Below are 27,885 nucleotides of genomic sequence, written 5' to 3' on the forward strand. Positions count from 1 at the left end.
GATAGTGACACGGCAGTGAGCGACCCTGAACATTGCCTCAAAATGCTCAATTTTCTTGTCTCCACAGTGTCATATGAGATTGGTGTCTTTGGTCAACAATTTAAAAGTCATCATGATGGGGCAAACAGCATATCTGTTGTGTTGGTGGGGGGGGGGGGGTAGAATCTGAAAATAAAACGACTCATTTATCTGGACTACACTGCAACTTCATGATATTTGAGGTATGTAGAAAATATAAAATCAGCACCAAGCATATTTTGCAATATCATCATTGCACTGTGCCTTCTGTCCAAAGGGTAATTTGCCCAAGCAATATTTTACAATAGCAATCATACCAGAAATAAAATGTTCACACCTGAGATATTTTTTGTTTTAAAATAAAGTTTTATTGACAAATGGTAAAAGTCTCCAGAATTAACTTAGCAAGATTACATTCAGAATGAAGGATTGTGACCTTTCCAGAAGAAATGTCTCATTTACATTCACTACTTATCATTGGCTCCCATGCAAACTACCGTTGAATATATTCCAATATCCATTATATTCTGATTGCAATCAAATTACGAGTGAAAGTTACCTCTCACTGTCATTCGTATGCTGCTCTTTGCTTCAGGACTTGATGTCTCCTCAACTTATTTGTGCTTATTTAAAAAAAAATTACCACTGAGACAATTCCCTTAGAGTTCTTCTCTGTAATTTTAACTTCATGTTTTACATTCTGAAAGATTTTTTATCTTGAAATAATTAAAATTTTGATTTAATTTGTTGTGGTTTGAGCCTACGTGATGTGCGGCATTTAGGGGTGCTGTTTGCATTAATTACGCTACATGAAAGTAAACTATTTACTAACTAGCCTTTTGCCCGTCCAAGGATGGGTGTATTGCAGTAAATCTGAAACTTGCAAGCGAAAATCAGACCGCGACGTAATATATTCATTGCATCAATGCGTGTGCAATTTGTTAGGCCGCGGTGACACAGACCTATTTAATTTGAAGGTTATACTCCCTTGTTCATCACGACGTCCTTTTTACTTCGATGTCTCAACAGCGTGATGGAGATCACGTGACGTGAGGGTTCTGCCTTTGTAGTGAGGGTTGTCAGTTGACGCCGAAGAGGGGGGAGGAGGCGCCTCGCCCCCCCATGTGGAGGACGTAACCTGCTCATGAATATTAATGAGGGGGGCTGGTCGATGTGGAGTGACGTCACGAGCGTTAAGGACAGACATATCCCTGGGTGATCATCGTAGGGATTATTAAATTTAGTTTCAATGTCATTGCAGTTCAGAAATTTACAAGGCATGCATTTTAAAGGTCAATTTAATTTATCAGTGGCACGACGACATTGTTACTTTTGAGGCTATCACATCCAAACTATTAAATACACAGAGGGAGGATTAGTCTTATTGTTGAAGCGGTCATCCATTTGAGTAAAACAAAAGTGTGTTTGCTTTTGATGCATCGTGTGTTCGGTAATCGCGTGTTCATTAACCACCGTGCTTGTGAGGCTTGTGTGTGTGTGTGCAACGTGTACGAATACAATGCTGCTGTGATGTATGTATGATTAAGAGGCCACATTTATATTTTGTCTCAATTCGGGACCTCAACACAAACGTCTGAAACTAATTTAAAAGCAGTACTGTAATTTCGGCATTAATTTCAATTAAAGTATAGGTACAAGAAGCAGGAGAATACAGCGAATTAAGTACATCAGCAACGTGAACAATTGGATGCAGACTTAAATGGAAGGCCATGAGTGCCAAAGGACATGGTACATCGAGAGATAAGTTTCCAAGGAAATTAGACCAGTGTAAAACACATTGCACATGTCCGTGACACAGAAATACACCATCAGACTTGATTGTAAGAAATGAAAGGATTCGACATACAGGTTTCACCTAATTCGCCAAACACTTTCGATGTATTCTGTAGCCAAGCACCACAGTATCTCAAATGTTAATGCATCAAATTCAAGCCACCACAAGTTCATCATTTGACAATGCCATTGTTGCTGTGGTAATAATGCACTTGACATTAATCCTAACATCATTGTAAGTAATCTAATACTCTACAATTGTATCATATTGACAAGTGTCATTATATATGTTTCATGAGACATCTAACTGCAATTTTGGAGTGCCACAGAGCCCCCTGTGACCATAGCATTGGCTGTTGGGTGAGATTAATGCCGTTTCAAAAAATGTATCATGAATGAGTAAATTTCCTGTTCATGTAAATAAAACAAATGCATATTGCCATTGTTCGATACAAGTAAGCGTATTTTTATTTTGCTTGTTGTTGCTGTCAAAAGATCCACTGATGGTTGTATATTTTGAGGAATTTTCCAAATAAGCGTTACTTTTAAATTATAATCCAATTTAAATGAATACTCAACACTGCTAGATAAATAAAATGCATTTTTAAAAGTATATGCACCATTAACTCTTTATGTCTTAGAGTAATATTTGTTATCAATGGATCATAGTTCTACACCCCTCGACTATCCATACAGTAAACCCTCACTATTTTCCGGGAGTTGTGATCGCTGTTTTGCGTATTCACGACTATTTTTAATTCGCGGGGGATGTTTTTTTTATATATATTCCCGGCCATAGCTCTTGCTGCTGAGGACCCGACAAGAATTGGTGAGGCGTGGGAGCGGCGTGGATCTTGAGACCACAAAATAAATAGCTTTTTAATCGTTTTTAACCAAAGTTGCCCCCGTGTGATGCCAATCCCCCCCTCGCTCTGCCTTTGTCTGCCGCACATTTTGACACGCGAGTGCTTTCATTGACGATTTTTTTGGAGGGGGGGGGGCGGTGGGGGAATTACGCACTGTTAATATTTTTTTACTTATATTTTTACTTTTAAATACGTGTGTGTTCATCAATATTAAAGGTACGTTATTTAACATTCATGCAATATATGTATTCATTAATAAAAACATACAATTTATATGTTCACCTTGCTGATCTCGTCAAGGAGCATAAACCATCACACGAACAAAGACGGTGGTCACCGCATCGCGGCGCTTTCAGATGCGCTTCTGCGGCCGTCTGGAACGCTCTCTTCCTTCCGATATTAGGAAGCCACTGGAGCTATGCACTTTTAAATAATCTAGATTGAAAACTCTGTTTCTTCAGAACCGCTTTTTGTGTTTAGTTTGTTGTCCTTCCCCCCACACTGCCGATTAGCACAGGATGCTACGTGTGGTGCAAAAGAAGTCCAACATAATACATCAACGTAATATATGTTTATGGCCGCTAGCCATATTTTCCTCAAAAGCTTTAAGCATTAATATTCACAAAATGTATATTCCCGCCGTTCTCCAGGAATGTATCCCCGTGAATATTAAGGGTAAAAAAAAACTGACAACCCCTTTTTTAAATAAAATAAAAGTTCACAAAGAATTTGAGCAATGCTAAATTGTCAACGACCGCTTAGCAACCAACACACTTTCCCTGCAGGACATCCATTTATCGCCCTCGTATTCTCAGCTTGCGTCCAATCAAATATAGTACTTATTTTCAGAAATGCTTCCAGTTGACATTTATGGTACAATGGGTAATCTAGAAATGTAATTTGCAGAATGCGTGTCCGTGTACACCATACACCAAAACTGTGACCATAAATCATGATAAAAGTAGCTTTGTGTTCAAATTCCCTACACTTGATACTATATACATGACTAGAAGCTATCACTCTTTATGCCTTACATTTTTTGTCCTGGCAGAAGTAAAGAGTGCCAGATATTTCGACAGCCTGACATAAACATGCTTCTTTTAAAATCCAGGGCTTGAGGCTTTCCATAGGAATCATCCAAGGGCTACTGAAAGTCAAACGCTGAAGGCATGATGGGTTATAGGGTTACAGATGGCTCAGCATGCCAGGTTAAATAATGATCAAAACAGACAAGGAGACAACTATTTTGCTTTGGAGTTTGGAGGCCTTACTCAAATGACACGCAAAATACAAAACAATGCTAAGGCAGTCAATCTACTTGAGTGAAGCTGAGAATATTTTTTTTTTACAAAAAACGTTTCTTAAAAATGTTAACGGACTAATTCAAAGCACATTATGGCAGTTGCTCTGAAACCAGATTACTCCGAGGGCAGAAAATTGTTTTTATATGGACACAATCACTTTTTTAAAGAATATCAGTGTGGCCAAAATAGCGAGCACTACATTTAAATATGTAGATGTAGCCCACACATATAGAGAAACCAAAGATGTGCAGAACTAAACTGGGATTAGTATAGAGTTGGAGCTCACAGAATTCGCTCCGCTGTTTGGATCGTTAACTTCCCTAGAGGAGCCCGGTACCAATGAGCCACGTGACATGAACGCTGATCCATTGCCCTCCAAGTTAGATAAAATACAATGTGAAATTAATTTGGGCTTAACACTAAGCATTTATAACTGCACATGAGCGTGTGCAAATAATACTGAATTGTAATCCAAGCAATATATTTGTTTTATCTACGTGTGGTTTTAAATTGTTCCACGTCACGTCCCATGTTATCCAACAGTACATCAATTAGACATTATGATGAAAGGCACTAATGTATAAAGCAGTAAATGTCAAGGGAAATGATAGATTGTATTCCTGCATTGCATTCGTGCTCTTGACACACACGTCATTAAAATGTGCTTAACCTGAATGTGTACCGTAGTGCTCCGATCACCATGAAGTGTCAACGCTGTCTGGACCCAGTTCACAGACATCATTAAAATCCTGGGTTTCCAGCCTGGCCTATTAGCCGTTCTTCATTTGTAAACTTCAGTATGTGCCGAAATAACTTTTTAGTCTGTCACACCACGTGAACCTCATTAAAAAAATACATGAGCACAACAAAACAAAATGTCACATTATTATCTGCTTTGTGTAGAATTTGAACTGCGTTTATTATCAGAACTTTGCGGATTGGAATGCACTACACAAAATCTTTAAATTAACCCAACGAGTCGACATTTTGAAAATTGTTCAACAGATCATTGGAAGGATTTGATAAAACCATTTCGGGTCTTAATTGATTGTTCACGCTTACGGTGGCTTTCAGACCGCATCCATTATTTTCGTCTCCCCCCTCCTCTTTTCCGAACATAGATGGACTCGTCCATCTGAATAACGGCCAAATCGCTCTCCGTGGTGCTAACGTTAAAAAAAACCGCCACTTTTTTCTAAATTTCTTGCTGTGGTTTTCACACCTGATGATGATTGCTTGTGTTGCAGTCGAAAGGTCGTGATAATTTTATTGTTTTATATTTTTATTATTTTATTGTTTCCCATCTACGTGACTATTCCGAAAGAACCAAGAATATAGATCATAATCTGTTGATAATTATCAAAGCCATTCTCATTTCAGTAGGTGTATACTGTATTTATGCGTGGACAACGTTGTTGATCTTTGCACCGTATTTTGGATGATGTTTATTTTATTGGAGGCTGTGTTGATAAGCGGGGGGGGGGAGGTAGCAGCGATGGCACGTCACTTGGTGAACTGCATCGTGAACCCAGCAACCTGAATTTGATTCCTGGCTGCAGCTAACATCAGAGTCAAGTCATATATAAACTGGTCATGGGTATTCTCCATTCCCCAGCTTACACATTGACCCACAAGGTGAAGTATGACCAAACAACCCATATTACCAACATGACGTGTACAGGTTTCTCATCCAGCAGTGCAATGACAAAGGGCTATGAATTCATGTATTACTTTATAATTATAAGGTAATACATTGGTTGGCAGGGTTCATGGGATATTGTACAGAACTGAACTAAACTATTTTTTTAAATTCTACCAGGTAAGGCCCACTGAGCTCTGTAGCTCTTTTTTCAGAAGCAACCTGACCACACATAACATCTCAACGAAGTGGCTGATCAAGCAGAAATGTATAACAGCCAAATATTCAAAATGCATGTTGCTAAATTAGGTATAAAAGACCGGAGGACCTGGAGAAAAAACCCATGCGACCACAGTGAGAACATGCAAACTCCAAATATACCGGCGTCATGTATACCGGGTGAGGTAGTTAACATCTCGCCACCGTGGCGCCGAAAATGCAAACAATGTAGCAATATTGACTGCACATATTGTAAAAACGTGAGACACAAATGCATTGCTGTAGGGTAACATCACTGTAGTGCATAGCCTGCGGATATTCCGTGCCTCATCTGGGTTGTCTTGTTTATTTTGGGGATGTGGATGGGCGAATGCCATTCCATAGCACAGGTGTTCGGCAACCAAAATAACGAGAAGAGACAATGTTTTTCGAATTCGATCCAAAAAAAAAATTCAAATGCACGTGGTGAAAACGAGGCGGTGGTGGGTCCTTAATAAATAACGTGCCACAGGGTGGTCCTTAAAGAGACACCGCACCACAGACTGCCGACCCCTGCCGCACCAGCCACCATCGACCAGCAGGGCAAGCGTAGTGACTGGCATGGTGAAGCATGGTCACACAATCACAGCCATTAATATGTTGAGTATGGAATTAAAAACATCTTAAAATACATTTTACATTTCATTTCCCACGTCCGAATATTTTTAGTTCGATTTAGATTTGTCACAAAGCTTTAAATGTTGGTACACAAACAGCACTAATATGAATGTTGTATATGGGGCATCGTGCATCAAGATGCATGCTAATCCAGTCTCCATAGATATTTCCAAGTACTGTTAATGCAACGGATTGTTTTTTTTTTTCTCTTTTGAAATAGCTGGCCTCTCTGACATGGGAATTTAATCTAAGAGGGTAGATGTGATTATGACAAAATGTTTAAGTAATTTCCCAGAAAAAACATTTAAATTGCCTGGACGTTCTTTCGCTATGCCAGCCACTCTTATTTAGAAATACTGCGTGTGGTAATTGTAACCTTTTGGCGTGCTCGAGTCTAACACTATATGACATGAGGCTCAAAAGAAAGCTGTCTCTGGTGTGGACCAATCAATTTCAAGGACAATGCATATATTATCAGAGAATGTTTTTTGTTTGCATTATGACCACAAGCATTGTGGTTAATGCAGACATGATTCCTTGTAAAAGGTTTCAGTTTGGTGTTTTAACATCTTAACACCTGTTTTGTTGCCAGAAAAAAGGGGAAAACCTATTCTCAAATACATCTGAGTATAAACTAACAGATCATTGCACTGGCCTGTCCATGACTCTGGGAGCTAACAATCACTCTGGGAGCTAACAGAGCCAGTGGATTCCATCGTACATATTGCGTGCAAGTGGCTTCAAAGACGATACAAATATCACGGCAATAAACATGATTCATCTCCCTCTCCAGTTAAACAACAATGCTGCCAAGCAAGCTGCAGCAACAGCACGTGGTTCGCGTGTGCGAGCATCTGCTTTTCGTGGCGCTTCCGGTGCGCTTATACTTTATTGTTAACTAGCTTGTTTGTGCCCGTCCAAGGACGGGTGTGTATGTGTATATTGCAGTAAATATGAAATATTCAGTAGAAAAAAATATTCAGTAGAAAAAAATGGGGGGGGAGGGGGGGTGCCCCATGTGGAGTGACGTCACCCGATAATGATTATTAGGGAGGGGTGCGGCATGTGGAGTGACGTCACCCCTCATGATTATTGATGAGGGGAGGGGTGCGGCATGTTCTTGTGCGTTAGTGTAAATTTACACACGGGCATGAATATTAATTAAGGGGGGGGGGGCTCTTTTGCAGGACGTCACGCACGGATGTAGCACTGTACTGCGTATATTTACTTTTTACCGTCACTTTCTGTAAAGAAACGTCATATTTGAAGCGACTTTACGTAATAAATTATTTAATTCAGCTCGACCTTCCTCTGCGTTAGTGTGAAAATCCACGCACTCATGAATACTAATGAGGGGGGGGGGGTGTGGGCCTCATGTGGAGTGACGTCACGCGCGTGACGGACAGACATTTCTGGGTGATTATAGTTGGTAATAACAATGACGCATGCTTATCAAGGCCCGGCTTCAGCAACTCGCGGATTAGGTGGTGGGGGGGGGGAGGTGGCAGTAGAGTTTTCTTTGTGTAGGGGGCGGGGGCGGTACCGTAACAGTGACAGATGAAATTTTGACTTAAAACCTTTTGTGACTGCAGGGATTCATATTCTTTGGTTGTTTCGGTAAAGTCACGTAGATGGATAGAAAAAAAAACGTGGATGAAAGTGAAGAAAAATACGTGATATTTTTATTCACTTTATTTTTTGATTATTTTTTTCTATCTATCTACATGACTTTACCGAAAGAACCAAAGAATAAGTGACAGATCACTCAGGAGAGGGTGACGTCACTGTAGAGCACAGCCTATGGATTTTCCCTGCCATGTCGAGATTATCTTGTTTGCTTTGGGGATGTGGATGGGTGAATGCCATTCCATAGCCATGGAACAGCAGAGACCAGCGTAGTGACGGGCATGGTGAAGTATAGTCACACACTCTCATCCATTAATATGTTGAGTATGGAATTCAGCCATTTTTTATATTTGTCATAAAGCTTTAAATGTTTTATACAAATATACTTGACAGACGTTTAAAAACATTCCCACAGGAAAAAAAATACCAAACTTTAACACGTCACTAATACGAATGTTGTATGTGGGCACATCTTGAATGAAGACGCATGCTAATCCAGCCTCCATGGATATTTGCAATATGAAATTGGGTGTGCCCAACGGACATTTTGATGGTGCAGGGACCATCACACTAATACATCACCAGTATGCAAGTCTGTTTGGTAGAAAAGGCCTCTTTGTAGAGAGATCATGTGGAGAAGTTGCCTGGGTAGAAAATTGAGCAATCATTGGAGGGACGTGATTCGCCAGGTAAAGTCTTAACCTGCTGTGATGTTTCCATCTTTCCTGCGATTTTAGATGACTCTCTGAGTTGCATTACTAGGTTTGATGTCTTTGTATTGACAAAGACAATACAAAGACCGATGCATTGACATACTAGGCAAGTCACCGATACATTGACATACTAAGCTCGTACATTGACATGCTAATCTCTCACAATACAATGGCCACTTCCACAGCCTCATGGAGACCATCTCTAGCCTCGCCCTCTTACCCTGAAGCTGCACCCATCTCAGGCCTATATAAGACCTTGTTTCAGTAGCGTTCTTTCTCTCACCTGAAGACGATTGCTTGTGTTGCGATCGAAATGTCGTGATATATTATTATTTTTTTATCTACGTGACTTTACCAAAAGACCCAAAGAGTATGAGTAGAAAATGTTCATGGCTGTACTACAACTACTCTTGGTCTTTGTGTAATGACAACAGAGCCTGCATGCGGTGTGAGGGGACTAGTGGCCACGGGAGGTAATGACAGGGGAGCCAGCTTACAGTGTGAATGCACTAGTGGCCACGGGAGGTAATGACAAGGGAATAAGTTGTGAGTGAGAAGGGACTGGTGGCTACAGGGATGTTCGAGAAGGTAGCGTGGCCAGGTGACGGAAAAGGACGGTAGAGTCTGCCGGTGGAGCGAGCGTCCAGAGTCAGCGAGATGGTTCGGGGAAGGGGGGCGTGGGCTCATGTTGATATATAAGTGAATTGTGCAGTAGACTCGGGCTGTTGCAGTGGGGGTCTCTGCCTGATGTCAAGTGAACGTATCTTCAATAGAGTGCCATCTCAAGAGAAGTGTGTCAAGTCGTCATTACATATATTAACATCGACTATGGATTTACCTCCCATTCAGTGAAGCTTGCCATAGGGCAGGGGTCGGGAACCTTTTTGACTAAGAGAGCCATGAAAGCAAAACATTTGGAAATTTATTTCAGTGAGAGCCATATAATATATTTTAAAAGTGAATTCAACTAAATGTCAGTATAATAAGCCTCTGAATTTATTCTTTTAAATAATGTTGTTATAACACTCACCATTAATGCGACTTCTGGTGCTGCATGGATTTGCTGATGTCTTTGTAGTCGGGTTGGTACTTGGTGAGGTTAAGCTTCATGCAAGCGTTGAGGCTTTCATCCGTTAAACGTGATCGTAGGTTGGACTTGATGTTTTTAAGATGTGAGAATGACTGCTCACATGCATACGTAGATCCAAACATGGTCAATACAGCAATACTCACACGCTGCAGTGTGTGGTATGTGACAGGAAGCGCGTTCCAAGTTTTGAGAATCAGCTGGTCTTCGGGTTGGAGTTTTTTCATTTCTGTCCACATGTGCTTGCTCGCCAACTCCGCTTTCTGTCGTGTGATTCTTTCCAAATCTTAATTCAGTGACTTGAACTTATTCACCCACATGTCTGAGGCCTTCAGGTCAGCCACTTCTGCTTCAAAATCTCTGACGGAGACACCAGGGATGTAATTCAGGTCGGCTGTGTTCAGTGAACACTCGTTTGGATGGGTGATGAACTTAAAAAGACGAGTGTGCTCACGAAATTCTCCAAAGCGTGCTTTGAAGGACTGTAGGAGACTGGATGTGCAGCCAGCTAGCTGGTGGAGATCAAGGTTTTGAATGGGCTCACTTGCTGTGCATGCATCTTTAAATTGGCTCAGTTTTTCAAAATGTAGTAAACGACCTGTTTCAAGATCCGTGATGAAAAGCTCCAGCTTGTTTTCAAAAGCAAATACAGCTTGTTGAAGGGATAACACTGTATTTCCAATGCCTTGCATTTTCACGTTGAGCTAGTTCAGATGTTCAGTCAGATCTACGAGATAGTAAAACTTGAGGAGCCACTCGGTGTCGGCTAGCTCAGGATGCCCGACGCCTTTCATTTCAAGGAAAGTCCGGATTTCGTTCAGGCAAGCCGCAAAACGGCTAAGCACCTTCCCTCTTGACAACCAACGCACATTGCTGTGCAAAAGCAGACCAGGATAGTTATTTACAACTTCATCCAGCAGTGTTTTAAACTGGCGATCATTTAAGGCTCGGGCAACAATAAAGTTGATCACACGAATGACCAGCGACATCACTTCGCCAAACTGCCTGTCACACATCTGAGCACAAAGTGCCTCCTGGTGTATAATGCAATGGAAACTTAGGATGGGTCTATTTTCATGTTCACGGAGAAGCGCCACAAATGCTTTGTTTTTCCCCACCATACACGGAGCACCATCAGTACACACTGAGAGAAGTTTATCCATAGGTAGACTTTTTTCTTGAGCAAACTCCATGAAAGACTTGAATAAATCCTCACCTCTTGTGGACCCTTTTAATGGCAGAACAGCAAGACTTTCTTCGCGCAGTGTGTCACCAACAGCATATCTTGCAATCACGCTGAACTGCGACAAATGGCTCACGTCTGTTGACTCATCCAAAGCCAGAGAAAAGAACGGCGCTGCATTTATGTCCTTCACTTGCGTTTCCTCCACTTTGTTTGCCATCACGATGGTACGATCATGAACAGTTCTTGCCGACAGAGGCATGTCTTGTATCCGTTTGATTATCTTGTCTTTGTTCGGAAGATCATCAAAAAGTTCATTGGCTACATCCAGCATGAACGTTTTAGCATACTCGCCATCTGTGAATGGTTTTCCGTTCCTCACTATTGCTAAAGAACCAGCAAAGCTAGCCGAATTATAGTCACCTTGCCGGGTCCATACGCGGAGTTGCTGCTGGCTAGCTTGCACCCTGCTCAGAAGCTCTTGGCACGCTTTCTTTCTGCTGTCTCCCGCAGGGTATTTTGATGCAAAGGTAGCGTGGCGCGTGTCGAAGTGCCGCTTTACATTCGACCGTTTCAACGATGTAATTTTGTCATTGCAAATTAGACACACCGCAGAACCCGCTCTCTCCACAAAGGCGAATTCTTCGGTCCATTCGTCCTGAAATGTACGATACTCGTCGTCTTTTTTTCTTTTCGCCATCTTCTTCGTCGAAGGGTTAGCTTTGAGCTAATGACCGAGCAGACGCAGTCTCAGACTGATTCAAAAGGGGGCGTTTACCTGTTTTACCCAGCAACGGCAAACGTAGGCCAGTATCATCCAATTAAAATAATGGACAATTGCTCCTGCAGCCCTGAACAGGACATGCGCAGTGAAAAATCGATGGATGGATTAAAACAAGTGAGAATATTTTGTTTTATCTGCGAGCCATATGCAATCATCAAAAGAGCCACATCTGGCTCGCGAGCCATAGGTTCCCGACCCCTGCCATAGGGCATGAAAATAAGTTACATACCTCCACAATTGCAGTATAGTGCAAGCAATATTATCCACACATAGTGCAAGAGAGCAATATAACAATGTGTCTGTAGGCCATGGGCATGCTTTGGCACACTTTTTTCTCCAAAAATATTTTTTTACTAAAAATACGATTCTGGCACACAGAGAGGATGCTTTGGCACACTTTAAATCCGTGCTTAAGTGAATTGTCGGTTACTATGACATAACTTTCATGTTTAGGCACATTGGAGTGTTGCTTTTTACTTGTCAAGGAAAGTTTCACAATGCTACTACAACCTACTCTCATCCATCTCTCTATTTCATCTTTTTCATTGTCTCCACCTCCAAGACCTGTATTATAGGTCGTAACTCAGACGATTTTTCAGTTGTCCTTCTTTCAGCTATCTCACAATATTTAGTGAACTTCTCATACATGGTGTACGGTATATCATATTTAAATTGGAGAATGGGTTTTGCTGCAACTCTCATCATGGATGTTTCCCTGGGTAATTAACCTCTAGCTGCTATGGCAAAAACATAAATTTTAGTATCACAGATGTTTTTGTTACTTTAAAAGATATCTCAATGATAAGAGGTATGATGCATACACAAAGTGTATATTTCAAGTCTCAGCAAGATTTTGCTTATCTTAACTGAAGAGCTTCTATTTAAACTGTAACAAACCTTTCTATTAGTTAATACATTATGCAATTTTCCATAAATCTGCCTATCAATAAATTACTTGTGGCCTGAACCAAAGGACGTTACATATTTGCAGTGACTCAACTCGGAGACTTGGAGGCACTTCTTTTATTAAACGAACACGATCGAGGTAATACACAACCTACGTGGGTACAAACTATCACTGTTGCTAGCCTATGCACAACACGGAGCGTCTAACACTGACGCCGTTGAACCGAGACAGCCAACAACTACCGTCTAGCAGCGCAATATCGAGTGAAGACGACAGTGACGATGGCGATGGGGCGACAGCGACGATCTTGAACAACACGGCAGGGATCCCACTTCCAGCAACAGTCCTGAGATCCACACACAAGGAGCCCCTCTTATACTCCCAGCGTGGCGTAGCTCCGCACCCCAGCCATGCCCCCTCTCTGGAACCTAATAGCGGGTTCCCGAGGCTTCCCGATGGGGCCCCCTCTGATGACCTTGTCCATGAAATGTCCCCCTCTCGTGTCTATTGTGGCCGCTGACGTGGTCACTGCCATGCACCGAAGTTACCCTTTTCCGCCAGCAGTCAGCGCTATGCCACTACATATTTATGAGCATACATTTAAAACAAGCTTTTATTTTATTCACCGATTTGTGATTTTTCATTAACTTTCTTGTTAAAAATCCCTATTTTCTCTATGCATTTGTTTTATCAATTCAGCTTCAATTTATAGCGTCAAGACATCTGGCGGCCCAACGGGATGATTGTACATCATGGCCACACGCAGGCAAAAACCACCTCCATGTCCCTCGCCAGAGCCAGCATACGGTCCATAACAAGCGAGTCGAGGGCTTCTTGTTTCACGTCAGGGTAGACGGCCACAGCCAACGCCGTCAGCGCACTACAGTAGGCAAGAGGTGACTCGGAACTCCCTCACCTACGTTGCATAAAGCTTTCGTCATGTATCGGAAGGTGGCTCATAAACTTCTGCCATCTCGGCATACGCACCTTGTACAGTTGCCTTCTTCTCCGGAGGGATCGACCTGAACACCGCCAGGGCGTCGTCATCTAACACAGTCGGTAGAGCGACTAGCGCTTCCTCCTCCGACCTGCGCACAGAACGGAACGCCGCCTCAAACCTCAAAGTGAAGGCGCTCCAGTCGCCGCCGGCCACGACTAATTCTTTAACACGAGGGAGACGTCGGGTGCGATCGGCACCGCCTCGTCCAAACTCTGCGGCGGCCCCCGCACCTTGCACACCACGCGACCCGTCCAAAATGGCGGGCTCCGACCGTGCCTTTTCCGCTCCGTCCAAAATGGCGGCGCCTTGCCGCGTGGCGTCCTTGGCGCGTGTAATGGCAGACGTCTCTTCAGCGCGTGTAATGGTGGACTTCGCCTCCGCAGGAGAGCCCGCCGAGACTCCAGCCTCGGACCTCCAATCGCCATCCCCCGGCGATGTTTCATTTGTAGACGAGGGAAAAATACATGACTCACTTCAAATTGATGCAGTCATTTCACAAACTGAGGCCTATTATAATACCATGTTTATAAATATGTAAACAATTACGATTGAACAGCTACACTTTGTGTTTGTAACTTCATAGCTCATTAGATTTCTTCATGATAAATAAAGATTCTCGATCTGAAATAAATATTTTAATTCTGACACGGAGATTGCATGAATTAATTGCATGCACAGCCCTTTATCAATTCGTTGCTTGTTAGAGATGATATTTTATGAAAAATGTATTGTAGAACTCAAGGTGTAAATACAGGCTGAGAAAATATTAACCCTTTCAGATTTTCTTATGGCACAATCATTATAACAAGAAAGTTCACGTCACAACAACTTTGCAGAACAATTGGTTATTTATTTTGGAGGAAGACGACTAGAGAATGCACACAAGTCTGTAAACATTGGTCATTTATTCAAGCACGGGGATCAACATGATGAAATAAGAGGCAGAGGAGAGCAAAATGGAGTTTCGTGGAAAAACTGAACTTCATAATGAAAAGTAACAAGCCAACGTACCTATAGAGCAACGATTTTGATTAGTAAATATTATACCATTGCTATATGGATCATAAACATGGACCTTTACAGAGCAAAATGCAGCAAAAGCTTAAAGTGTACACATTAGTATGATAGGTGCATGCTTGGTATTTTACTGAAGTGCAAGAAGAGTAACAAATTGATTAAAGTTACACTTAGACTCTCAAGAAGAGGAACACGTGGATTAGAGTGCGTTAAGGATATTGACTGTTGAGAAAAGTAAGTTTTGACAAGGAAAGTCATTAGAAGTAATGATGGCCGGTGGTTGAGACTAACAACAATAGATTGGCAGCTGAAAGAGAAATGGAGAGATTGAATAATCTGGTATACAGGAGTTAGATGGATTGGTGCATGTTTACACCATGATATATGGTGATGGCTAGGAGAGGCCTTATCCAGCAGAAGATAGAATGTGGTTGAAGATGATTTGTGCTCTAATGTTTCCAATCATTAAAAACTAAAATACCCTGCATTCTTTTCCTTCATCGCATTTTATAATAAACCCAATTTTAACGTGCACTCTTCAAAAGCATCAATGTAATTGTGAGATCAAAAACTGATGGATTGACACGTGAATATATCATGTTTCAATGCAGAACATGCGATGAATTGACGTATGATTTTGAAGGGTTGAAATTCTAAACAGACGGGCGTCTCAAATAACCTCTGCAAAATATTTTCATGCATGAACAAGCTGAGAGATTACAGCATAAATGGTGATCCATCTCAATTGTAATCGACAGGTTAGTGGAGGATAACACATTCAAACTGTGCTAAAAGGGAAAACATACGGCCACTCTTTACAAGAGACAGCCAAGTGCAATTTCCTGTGGTTACCAGGAGCTGACAAGTACAGAAAACTGAATTGTTTTTACTATATTTGTGCAAGTACACAAGGTGATGTGTGAGATCTTACAGTGGCATGGTTATACCTATTGATTTCAGTGCGGTTTCAAGGCCTTTGCTCTTTATCATTTATATGCTGTAATGGGTCACATATTTAAGCTTCGCATCCTTATATTTAAAATAAAAACCAACTATTATTTAATCACACAATATATATGAAAATTTAATTTCCACTTTCTGAAAAGATTGTGTTTTCTCATCGATCATCATTAGTCATGATTTATTCACTACTGCCATTGGCACAATATATCTCAATCCTGCCTATGAGGTGATATCGGTCGCCGCGGTGAGGAGATGTTATCTGCCTCGCCTGGTATGCAGGAGGTCGTTCGTGGATTAAATCCTGACCCTGATGCCTGAGTTGGCATGTTCTCCCCGTGGTCCACATTTAGAAACATGCGTTTAGAATATTTGGCTGCTATACATTTCCACATGATCAGTCACTTCGTTGAGCTATCATCTGTGGCCAGGTCGCTTCTGAAAAAAGGCGATATAGTTCAGTGTGTCTTACCTGGTAAAATAAAAATATCGTTTCAACAGTAGTTTCGTTTTATATAATTTAATCTTTAGGCCTGTTCTATCCCTTTGGCTGCGGTTCCAATCAGCAGTCTCATTCATTGTCCATCGTCCCTTCTTTGATTACTTTTCTGATTTTTCAGAAAGTACATACGAGTTAACATGCACCGATTGAGAACTGTTTTCTCTAAGCATTTGATTAGTTAATTTTTATGATCAACTTCCATTTCTAGTGTGTTTTCCCCACGTTGATAAGATGAATGCCAACATCGTTATTTGTATTGAGGAACGTGTTGTAATTGAGCTAATCAGTAAACACAAAACATCCATCTGTCTGAGAAGTGTAGTTCAGGAATCCAACATCACGGACAATCAAATCTGTATATGATGCGAAAACCCATTGTAACGTAAAAAATAGCATAGTCTGGAAAACCATGAGTAAAATAAACATCATGGACACATACTGTATTTCCTTCACTGTTTGGCTTCAAGGAAATACCAGTTGCAGTACATTTGGTAGTAAAATTTAACATATATATGTACAGCGCTGAGATAACTGTAACGCAATGAACTCTTAATATTGCATCGGACATTTAAAATGTTCAATTGGTGCATACTGTCAGCTGTAACATACAGATCAGGAATACTGACAAAGAACATGGTATAACGATGAAAAGTGCACAGATGTGAATAGAGATTTCGTCTTTAAATTGCTATGAGAGATAGAAAACGCAACACGGAGAGTTGAGGGACCAAACACAAATCATAGACATCGTACTGACAATTAGAACAACAAATGGGCTTGGTCTTGACACATCGCTAGACAGGATGATAGCTGAGACTGGTAACATAAAGGGAGCCAAAGCGAATAGTGTGCTCAAGAGAACAACCTCTGCAGAGATGGAGCGATAAGATCAGTTCATTTGCATGAGGAAGATGTGTGTAGCACAGACATAGACCGTGAGGGATGGTTATGACATGGGGAGACCTTCATTCAGCAGAACAGTGGTTAGAAAATGGCTGATGATGAGTGAAACATTCTGAATTTAAACATTGATAAACCGATGCAATATGACAATGCCATCCATGTCTGTTGCCAGACACAATCATGATGCATAAAATGAATTCACATGAAAGGGATATTGGAAATATTTTTCAGAAAATATATCAGAAGCACAATCACACTTACGAATGCTTAATGCAGGGTGAAGTGTAAAAGTTTATTCCTACAATGACTATTGTTTTGACATGCCATTGTTGCTTTTTACTGTTTTACTTGTACATTGTCCAGACGATGGGATTTCAGTTTGTGAACAGTCCCACTTGCACTCGTGACATACATTAAATAAAAATATGCAAATAATTGTTTGACCACACCGCCCCCCCCCCTACAACTTCTAGTAGGGTGGACCAACGGTATGAGGAGTAGGCCTAACCGTTTGACACAATCTAGCCATAAAAAACACAATTTTCTACATGTCTCATTTCACAGTAATGAAGAAGCTGATAGTTATTGCTGCATAGTGCTCGGATGAAAGACTGTGGCCTAGAATAGAATTGAGGTTGGAAGGGTGAGCGGTACAAGGACATCACCAGAGCTGCTGTGGGGAAGGGGAATGATAACCTCACGGACATTTTTCGTTGGGTTATCTAGGTCATATAATACAAATCCTAAACATTTTTCCAAAAGCTTAGAACAATTTCCCCCCATAACTGAAGCTACGCTATCATATAAACCAATTACAAACACTTTCTAGCATATCACTGTTCTAGTATGCCTGAAAGCCTCTTAGGATGCATGTTATTTTGTATATGTTTCTGGTCATCAACGAATGTGAACTGGTTGATATTTTCTCCATAAATGTTTAGACTGTTTTTTTCTCCGATCCAATTTTCAGAAAACATCTTCTCATGTGCCCGAACCCTCTTTTGATATATGATTTGGATTTGATCTTTTGATATATGATTTGGATTTGATCGCTTTGTTTGTTAACCATACTGGGCAATTTAACACGTAGGCTTTCGCGACCAATATTATTCATAATAAAGGTTTTTGGGTTAGATCGCGTTTATTTATAAATGTGTCGTAACCCTCCACCACCCGACATGGCCAATCAGCAAAAAAAGTGTCACGTTGACAAAAGACAAATAATTCACTACTTTAGCCCACCGGTGTGTTGAAGAGTGAATCCACATTTACAGTTTGAGTACGACGTTTAGCTGGTAAATACATTTTGTCAACGTGACACTTTTTTGCTGATTGCCCGTGTCGGGTGGTGGAGGGTTACGACACATTTATAAATAAACGCGATCTAACCCAAAAACCTTTATTATGCATACTGGGCAAGTATGGTAAAATAACCCCATATGACTGCAATGGCATGGACAGGGCCTCATCCAGCAGTGGGTTGACAAGATTGTTGTTAAATGTACATTAAATTTATGAATGCAATCTAAGTGTAGCTGTTTCATCTTTGTAAATGTTAGTTTGATCGTCCGTGTGTTTTTATTGAGGTTTTTGTTTGTGGGAGCTTAGATGACTGCATCAATGCCCACTGTGTCAAATGCCTTCCAAAAGTCGTTAAATGTACATGCATATAAACCTGGTTTAATAAAACAAACGGAACTGCATTTATTGCTCCAATATACTGATTCGTTGTTAAATAATGTTTTACAAATGTGTACTGCAGTTTCATGCTCTAGAAACCTGCCTTTTTCCATTTATTGCAGTGTGCTAAAGTCAGTGTAATGCTTTCAATTAAATTGAACGATTTGCAATAATACACTGAGTCATTTTTCTGATGCAACTTGCTGACTGCTATTCAGAATATTTCAAATATTGTTATTACTATTACACTTCTTTATACAGTTAGTGTGTTTGTGTCTTCTTAGTCTTCAGCATTGCATTATGATTTGACAAAAATACATGATAAATACATAACACACCCCTTCCCCCCTGTCGTGAATTTCATAACAGGGACCTATCTGCTGTATTGAATATGCATTTGTCTTGTCCATAATCTGATTAAGTGTACGTATGTGGTCGATAGTATTAAAAAAAAATCCTAATTCCAGCCTCATAGTCAATATAAAAACCAATGGAAATTAATTGTAGACAATGATTGAGGAATTTAATAAAAAAGGAGGCAACAAAGTTAGTGTCAAGAAAAATACGAGCAAAATAAAAGTCAAGAAGTTAATTGTTGGAGGGACAATATTGTAAAACACATGAGAGAATTAATAATATTTTTGTATTTTACCAGGTAAGGTCCACTGAGCTATGAAGCTCTTTTTCACAAGCGACCTGGCCACAAATAATAGCTCAACAAAGTGGCTTACCATGTGGACATTTATAACAGCCAAATACGCTAAACGCATGTTTCTAAATGTGGATTGAAAAACCAGAGGACACGAAGAAAATGCACACAACCACAATGGGGAGAACACGCAAACTCCAAATATACAGGCGTCAGGGTCGGGATCGAAGCCACGACCCCCAGCATATCAGGCGAATATTTTTTCGGGAGATTGGAAGAACAAATATATAGAGGCAGATGCGAGCAAGTTGGAGTGCTTTTGGAAAATAAATTTGATCATGAAAAACAAAGCAATGCACCTTCAGAAGAAGACTTACCCGCTATGAATCAGAAACATGATGACTCACAAATAAAAGGTTCAATAGCTTCAAATTACACGAAGAAGCTAGTTGAGATGCATGCTTGGAGAGCAGATAGTTAAAAAAGTTTGAGACGTGAGTGTTGCAAAAGAAACATCATATATTCACTGAAAGTGGGTTTATGCAGGACACGCTGTTAGAAACTATAAACTAAACTGTGTTTATATTTCCAAGCAAGGTCCACTGAGCTATATAGCTCTTTTCAGAACCGACCGGGCCACAACAAAGTGGCTTATCATGTGCACATATATAGCAGCCAAATACTCTAAACGCATCTTTCTAAATGTGGAGGGGAAAAACCGGAGGACCCGCAGAAAAATCCACGCGACCACGCGGAGAACATGCCAACTCCAAATATACAGGCGTCGGGGTGGGCATCGATCCCCGCGTCCTCCTTGCAGACCAGGCGAGGTGGTTAACATCTCGCCACCACGGCACCCCTAGAAGAGAAGATTTGCCAACGATGAAGACCAACGACGGAGAGACAGCCGAAGGTGAGAATTACGACCACTGTGGAGATGGCGTGATGAGATCAGTCAGTGTGCAGCAGCTGCATGGCTTGTTCCGTTGCCAGAATATGAGGGATGATGATGATGACTTGGGTTGGAAAGGCATTCAACCAGCAGTGGATGGATCACAAATTATGTTGACATGTCAGGTACTCACACAAGACGACGAGCATCAGTGCTTTCCAGGAATAATGAGCACATGTAAATATGTCCATCTACTGTAATTGTGTAGTCGCACTAGGTACCATGGCACATTGATTTTAATATACGACACAATTAGATACCCTTCCTTCATGGGTGGCACATGTTCAGATATAAAATGTAATCATGCAAAGCTGCAGTCTTGCTAGCATGCTTGTATAATTCATATATTTACATACATATAAAAAGGGCGAAGCGGTGATGCAAAGTCCCCTGAGCTATGAACCTGATAACCTGAGTTTAACTCCGATCCATGACTACATCAGTGGCGAGTGAAATGTAAAACTTTCTTGACATCCATTTTCACCGAGTCACACTGCCTAACGTGGTGTAGGGAAGAAAAAAACATCTCGGGCAGAATGCTTAATAGGCAAAAGCAGATAAGCGTTTTCACATTTTGTTGTTTTACACCGTGTCGTGCCCCCTCTATGTGCCCTCCTTTAAAAAAATGTCTTGCTTTAAGGCTGCCCGCATCACTTACACAGCATCGGGAGGTTCTCAGCTAACAGTGAATAAAAAAAAAATAACCATAAACTATATAGCATATGCAAATAGCCTATCCTTCCATATTAAAAATATACAGTATCTTTCCTTTCATCGGTCAATATTATTTTATAAATATAAGTACCCACTCACACGTTCTTCTCAACAGGGGAAACCATTTTGATTTAAAGCTTTCGTGACTGCAGGGATTCATATTCTTGGTTCCTTCGGTAAAGTCACGTAGAAGGGAAACAATAAAAACAGGTCCCTGCAGGGTGGGCTGGTAGGAACATTGGAATTTTGCGCAATTTTATGACATTGTTACGTAAAATTGTGCAAATTGAGAGTGTCTTCCCACCTTTTTGCCCTCAAAATCGTTGAGGGTTCTTCGGACAAATTGTACACCCAACAGCACGAGATTTCACTTCGTTAAAGTATTGAAAGGGGACGGACGGACGGACACATTAATCTATTGCAGGCTGGTACACTCAGTTTACAACTTCGTTCCTACCAGTATTTACGATGGGTTTTCTTAACGTGAGAACGTTAAGAAAAAAAACCGCCTCTTTTTTCTAATTTTCTTGCTGTAGTTTTCACACCTGATGATGATGATTGCTTCTGTTGCAGTCGAAACGTCGTGATAATTGTATCGTTCAATATTTTTATTATTTTATTGTTTCCCTTCTACGTGACTTTACCGAAAGAACCAAGAATAGGGGAAACCATCTTTACCTATGCAGTGTGATGCATTTAACTGGTACAGTACTACGCTTTAACTATCCATAGAGACACAAACTAATTCCCTATGGGTGCCAATTAAGTAGAAAGTGATTAGCGAGTTGTCATCTAATTCATCTTTGCCATCTAAATGCAACTGGGTAAAATCGCAGTGACTTAAGCTAATTTACATGGGTACACTGTTGACATGATGCTAACAAGTATTCCATGAATCCTATTGTAAGTGGAAATATGTTTTGTATTCCAAGATATTAAAAACACTTGAGAAAATAAGGTTCAAGTTGAACGTTTACCGCATAGTACTCAATTAGGACTATACAAAGCAATAATCGCCCCCTACTGGAAGACTTTCACAAATGAGACTATCCAGGTCTCTTGCTTCCTCACCTGGTTAAACTAAATAAACTTGAAACGTACGGGCACGTCCGTATGTCAGCTGGCCATGGCAATCCTTTGTCACCAGTTAAACGTCATAGACTAAAAATAAATCACGTAAATGCAGAAGACAGTGTCTGCATGCAAATGATATGTCTGAGAAAATTCTAACTTTGTTAATCATATGCATTTTGAGCCAATAATAGGGAAGTTAATTGGTGTGAAAATGTCAGCTTTAAGTAGAAATGAAAAAAATACCTCGCATAAATGTTATGAAAAAAAAAGTATGCGACTTTAGTTCCTCATACAAACGTTGTACTTGTCAATTTCATTCTACATATGTATGTTTCTATCACAGGCAACGATTCAGGCAATGACCCTTATATTCTTGGTTCTTTCGGTAAAGTCACGTAGATAGAAAACCAAAAAAATAAAATTAAAAATAATAAGAACTAAAAATAATAAATTGAAAATAATAAAAGCAAAAAACCACAATAAAAATAAAAAATGACCCTTCTTCATAGCATAATTGCTATGAAAAATAAGAGGTGAAACGTGGCCTATTTATTTATTAGAACGCAGTGTTATTGACGAATGTATGAAGCCTTTATACATAGTTTTTGTCACGGTCTTTTTAATGGATGCAGTCGTGACTCAGATGGGATGTGCTCTGTATACTAGTTGGTGTAGGTCAACTCATTTAAATGGCTTTTTCCAGATGAAAGTCATTAGCCATTCAAAACTGCCAGACGTATTTTCAGTGCTGTGTTCAATTGTCCACGTTTTCAAATCATTCAACGACACGAGGTCAACTCTGTAGTAATAGCGAGCTCCTATTAAGGGCATCACAATACTGTTGCATAGTCACAAACTGTGAGTGAAGTGGGCACATTCCACACAGTGTCATGGAATTATCCTTATAAAAAACGCAAAGGATTACATACTCATTATCTCAATCATATGATGTACTTTCTCGCTAATCACAAAGATAATTGGGAAAATTATAATTTATTAGTTAATGGTTGTTAAAAAAAAACTTGGCGCCACAGGTAGAAGTCTAACTTGACTTGAGAGTGCCTCCGATTAGCACGGTTGGCTACGTATGGTGCAAAAGAAGAAGTTCAGCATACATACAACAAGGTTTGTAGGTTGGCTCATTGTGCGCCGAAGGGTGCCTTACTCCAGGAGCACTGCATTATGCTGACAAGCTGTTGCCACAAAAGACACGGAACTCGAGGCCAAATACACACTAAACTACTCTAACCTCGGAGAAAGGATGGGAAGTGAATTGCCCGAGAAAAGGATGGCAGATTGATGAACCAGCTGTGGCCACACCTGGCACGGGACTCGAGGCCAAACATAAACCACCCTTACCTCCGAAAGAGGAGGATGGAGTGAAGGCCAATCTATGGAGATATGTCATATGTGTAAGGCCTCCATTGTCTCACAAGAGAGATAAATTACTTATAATATGAAACACTTTGTTAATTCTTACACACTGGCCCATTCATGGAATGAGTTATATCAGTGGGCTACGTTACAGGAGAAGGGGAAGAAGAGATAGAGATAGAGGAGAAGAGGGTCGGTGGGCTGGAGCCCAGAGAGCCAGGGGCAGCCTTGATGTTCGTGTGGACCGGGTAGCGCGCTCCCCCCCCCCACCCCGTGTTTGTGAGGCTGCTTGCTCGAGAGAGAGGTCGTGCATTGCACGAGAACGGCTGAGACGCCGAGTAAAAGTCCTCAGAGGCGTAGTGGTGAAGCAGAGGAGAAGGTATTGTGGTAAAGCAGTGAAGGTGCTGAAAGGTAATTTTAAGATTTGCAGTTGTTGAATCGTGTAGAGCCGAAACATACGGCGAGTCAGTTTATGGAGACTTAAAGTGAGTTTTGCAGAAGTTAATATTGGGGGGGGGGGGGGGGAAGGAAAAAGATGCAACATTTGTGGCTACTGGAGAGGTAAATGCATTGAACTGAACTGTGCTACAAAGTCACGTGCCGTGGATAACACGAGCTCAAGAAAAAAGGTGAATGTAAATCCATCAATACTCATTGGTTCTTTCGGTAAAGTCACGTAGGTGAAAAATAAAAATGAATGAAAGTAAATTAAATCACGACGTTTCGGATGCAACACAAGGGTCCGTCTTCAGGTGGGAACAATCACAGTAAAAAAAACAGTTGCTGAAATAGGCAAAAGAGCTGCGATTACCAGGGGGTTATATAGGTGAGGTGGGGGGAGCCGATGATAGAGAGGGTGGAGGGGAAAGGAGGCAAATGAGACATTGAGGGTCAATAGCCTGAAGACATATATACCCACCTGGTAATCGCAGCTCTTTTGCCTATTTCAGCAACTCTTTTTACTGTGGTTGCCCCACCTGATGACGGAGGCGTGTGTTGCATCGGAAACGTCGTGATTTAATTTACTTCTATTCATTTTTATTTTTCACCTACGTGACTTTACCGAAAGAACCAAAGAGTATGGATCTTTGCAGTAACGAAAACTTCAAATCTAGAAGTAAAACCATGAACAATGATCACGGTGAAGACACGACCGTACGTCGGACGTTGAAGGAAGAAGGACATCATTCTACATGTCAGCAAGACTCGACGACATGCACTGAAGAACGAAGAACATCATTGTCCTGCACGTCGTCAAGACTAATTGAATGATTGGCCCTCTGCTTTATAATAAATAAGATACTTGTTTGCATTCAAATCTATGTGTATGGTGTGTGATTGAACAGCGTATCAAAGCCATCCGTTAAATGCGAGATAGCCACGAATATGGATAATAAGTTTGGCTTCTGTCATTGTGTATAACGAATCAATCACAACGTAAACAAATCGAATATTAAAATAAATGACAGATACCTGCCAGAACTACAACAGTGTGTCATCTAACGTGCATTACAAAATATAAAATAATATTGTGCATACAATTTGACACAAACATTCGCACTATCACATACAGCTCTGTCATTGTCGTTGTAGAAATGTGTTATCTGTAAAGTTGCTGCCGTAATTTAAAATCGCGCCATCTTAACCAGTTCTCGATGACAACTTGTAAAAAGATATTGCGCACCCACAAAGACACCACACACAAACACAGTGAAAACTCTACACGTAATCTCATACCTCTTCCCTTCTCATCTTACTCGAACTCCCCTCCACGCCCCCCCCCCTCCCACACCAGAAAGTAAACTTTTAGTAGATGGTCCCTATTCTTGTTTTTCGGTAAAGTCACGTAGAAGGGAAATAATCGAAATTTAGATGGTCCCTGTTAATCTTCCCTGAGTGGGAGGTCGCTCATTCTCCTCTGCTGCTACCTTGGTCTGGAAATCCCTTCCTCACCACCCATCCATGCTGTTCGCATTTTTTTCCTACCACGGTCTATGTCCATTATTTTCTATGTAATAAACATGCCCACTGCTTCTGAACAGGGTTCGGAGAAGTGGTGGCGCTTCGACACAATGATAATAATAATAGTGGTACTGTATTGTGCGTGCAATTTGGATGCTGTTCTTCTCGATGGTTTCCCAGTGTTCTAAGATGGTTAGGGCGGGCATCACGGTTTTGTTTGATGACCAATATTAGCAAATACGCATTCATAATTTAAAGTTCGTAGACGTGTATAATTATTTGGTGATGTTGCGTTGGCAGTGGTGCACAAGGACACATAATCCATGAAAAAAACAACAACTCGACGCAGGACCTCCACAGAGGGTGCTCTAGCGAATCACTCTTGGGTGTATTTTTTTGTTCAACTCTTCCACGTTGACCAAACGTGTTGCAAGAGGTGGGAGTTACCCACACATTACCCCACCGCTAACAAAAAAATATTCATTTTTTTACGTGCTATCAAGAAGGGCCATGGCCCGAAACGTCGCCTATTATACATGATACAGGACAGTAGATCACCCTCGGGCCTGCGTTATTGGCAACAGAAAGCAGTGCAGCAACATCCATTGCGCTGTGCTGTGTCTCTATGCTCCCACGTCTACGATCTCGGCTCAAGTCTTGCTCCCTTGGGGCGGTACAAATTTCCGCTCGCCCCCCCCCCCCCCCACACTGCAGTAGTTTAGCATTTTAATGTCCGACAAAAAAATATCACTGGCTTCGATTTTCCGCGAAGATCCCTGAGCCACAGCCCCTTAAACCACATCCGCACAAACCGTGGCAGGCAGGCAGACGTGGTTACTCGATGCACAAATGTAACTTTTTTTTTTTTAAAAACCTCTCCGGGCAACGTTCGACCGTGGTCACCCAAAACTGAGCCGCCGTTTCAATGCCCGAAATCGCGACTGCGGAGAGCAGGCCATCATCATCATCATCAACGATGCACTCGCGCTATTTCTGAACGCAATTGCCCGGCTCAACCTGTGACATGATGGATGATGACCTGTTGCACATCAGCCCCGTGCAAATTCCAACCATTGTTTGTGAAGTCAAACCATTGCTTTGGGTGGCCGCGCCCTGCTCCGGCCGGCGATGGGAAGACCCCACCCGTGCATATTTAAAATAGAGGAGGGGAGGGGGGGGGATGGGTCGCTTTTGACTCCTCTTTGTTACGAACCGAGCTTTGTTACGAGACACCTTCGGGACGATGGCGCAACTGCGACTTCGACTGTTCCTGGGTCACCTCCGAGGCGTATCGACACGGACAAGTGCTCGTCGAATGTTTGAACGTCGAAGCCGACCGCAGTGTGCTCGCTCCTGTTGGTTTTCTCGACCGGCGTCGTGTGTGTGTGCGCGCGTGCGTTGTGCGTGAGATACGGGAACCAGTCGCCGGCGCGGTCGACGTTTGGCTCTGGTGCCACATCGATCTCTCTCTCTCTCTCCATTCATTCATATTCTGGTCCCCACGGGCGCCTGGGGCCCCCTGTCTCAAGTGTAGTTGCACCGCCTGCACACTCGGTATTCGCGCTCGTGTGACTCTCGCTCGATTGTTGATCCGATACATTTGGCAGCGTTTGTGGAGTCATTCGCGAAAGCAGGACAAGCAAGCCTCTCGGTTCCTCGTGTAAAAAAAAGGCACAGGGCCAACGTGCCGACCAGTCCGTGTGTGTGGGTTTTTTTTTCTTTCCCACCCTACTAGGCTGTAGCCCAAAACTCGTTCCACATGTTTAGCCCGCGAGCTACGACGCCAAGAAGGGCAATTAGGGCTGCGTCCAAGAAGGACGTCGAGCGGGAAGATGGAGCGATGGTGGCATGAGATGAGCGTGCAAGAACTCTGGTAGATGGTTACGCCGCGAGTTCGCGGCGGCTTAGGGAACACCTTGAACAGTGGATTGGCCGGGGGTAAAGGCGCACCCGTGCAATTGCTTGTTCGTGCCACTGCCGACGAAAAGGCCTCCCGCCAGAGGGAGCTCTCGATAAGTCCCCGAGAGAGGATGTGGCTGACGCTTCCATGATGGCCAGAGCTCTTGGAAGAGGTGCGGGATTATCCTCGTAGCAGAAGTAGCTACTACACATGTAGTAGTAGTAGCTACACGTGTAGTAGTAGTAGCTACACGTGTAGTAGTAGTAGCTACACGTGTAGTAGTAGTAGCTACACGTGTAGTAGTAGTAGCTACACGTGTAGTTGTAGTAGCTACACATGTAGTAGTAGTAGCTACACATGTAGTAGTAGTAGCTACACATGTAGTAGTAGTAGCTACACAT

At 41.7% G+C, this 27,885-nt stretch overlaps 1 protein-coding gene across 3 annotated transcripts in view; it reads left to right on the top strand.

The window, feature by feature from the left end:
- LOC116938767 (phytanoyl-CoA dioxygenase, peroxisomal-like) overlaps positions 1–27,885 on the top strand; it is a 51,010-nt gene that overhangs the window by 13,009 nt on the left and 10,116 nt on the right. The window contains exon 1 of one of the 3 annotated variants that reach the window (XM_076055966.1): positions 26,742–26,872. The exons of the other annotated variants lie outside the window; for them this stretch is intronic. Coding sequence (XP_075912081.1) covers positions 26,828–26,872 — 45 coding nt within the window. The 5' untranslated portion in view covers positions 26,742–26,827. Of the gene's footprint in view, positions 1–26,741; positions 26,873–27,885 lie in introns of those variants that run through there. 3 annotated transcript variants of the gene reach the window in all.

The sequence above is a fragment of the Petromyzon marinus genome, chromosome 4 (genome assembly GCF_048934315.1).
Source record: "Petromyzon marinus isolate PM22_M1 ecotype Great Lakes invasive population chromosome 4, UKy_Petmar_22M1.pri1.0, whole genome shotgun sequence".
In the NCBI taxonomy this organism is placed as follows: Eukaryota; Metazoa; Chordata; class Hyperoartia; order Petromyzontiformes; family Petromyzontidae; genus Petromyzon; species Petromyzon marinus.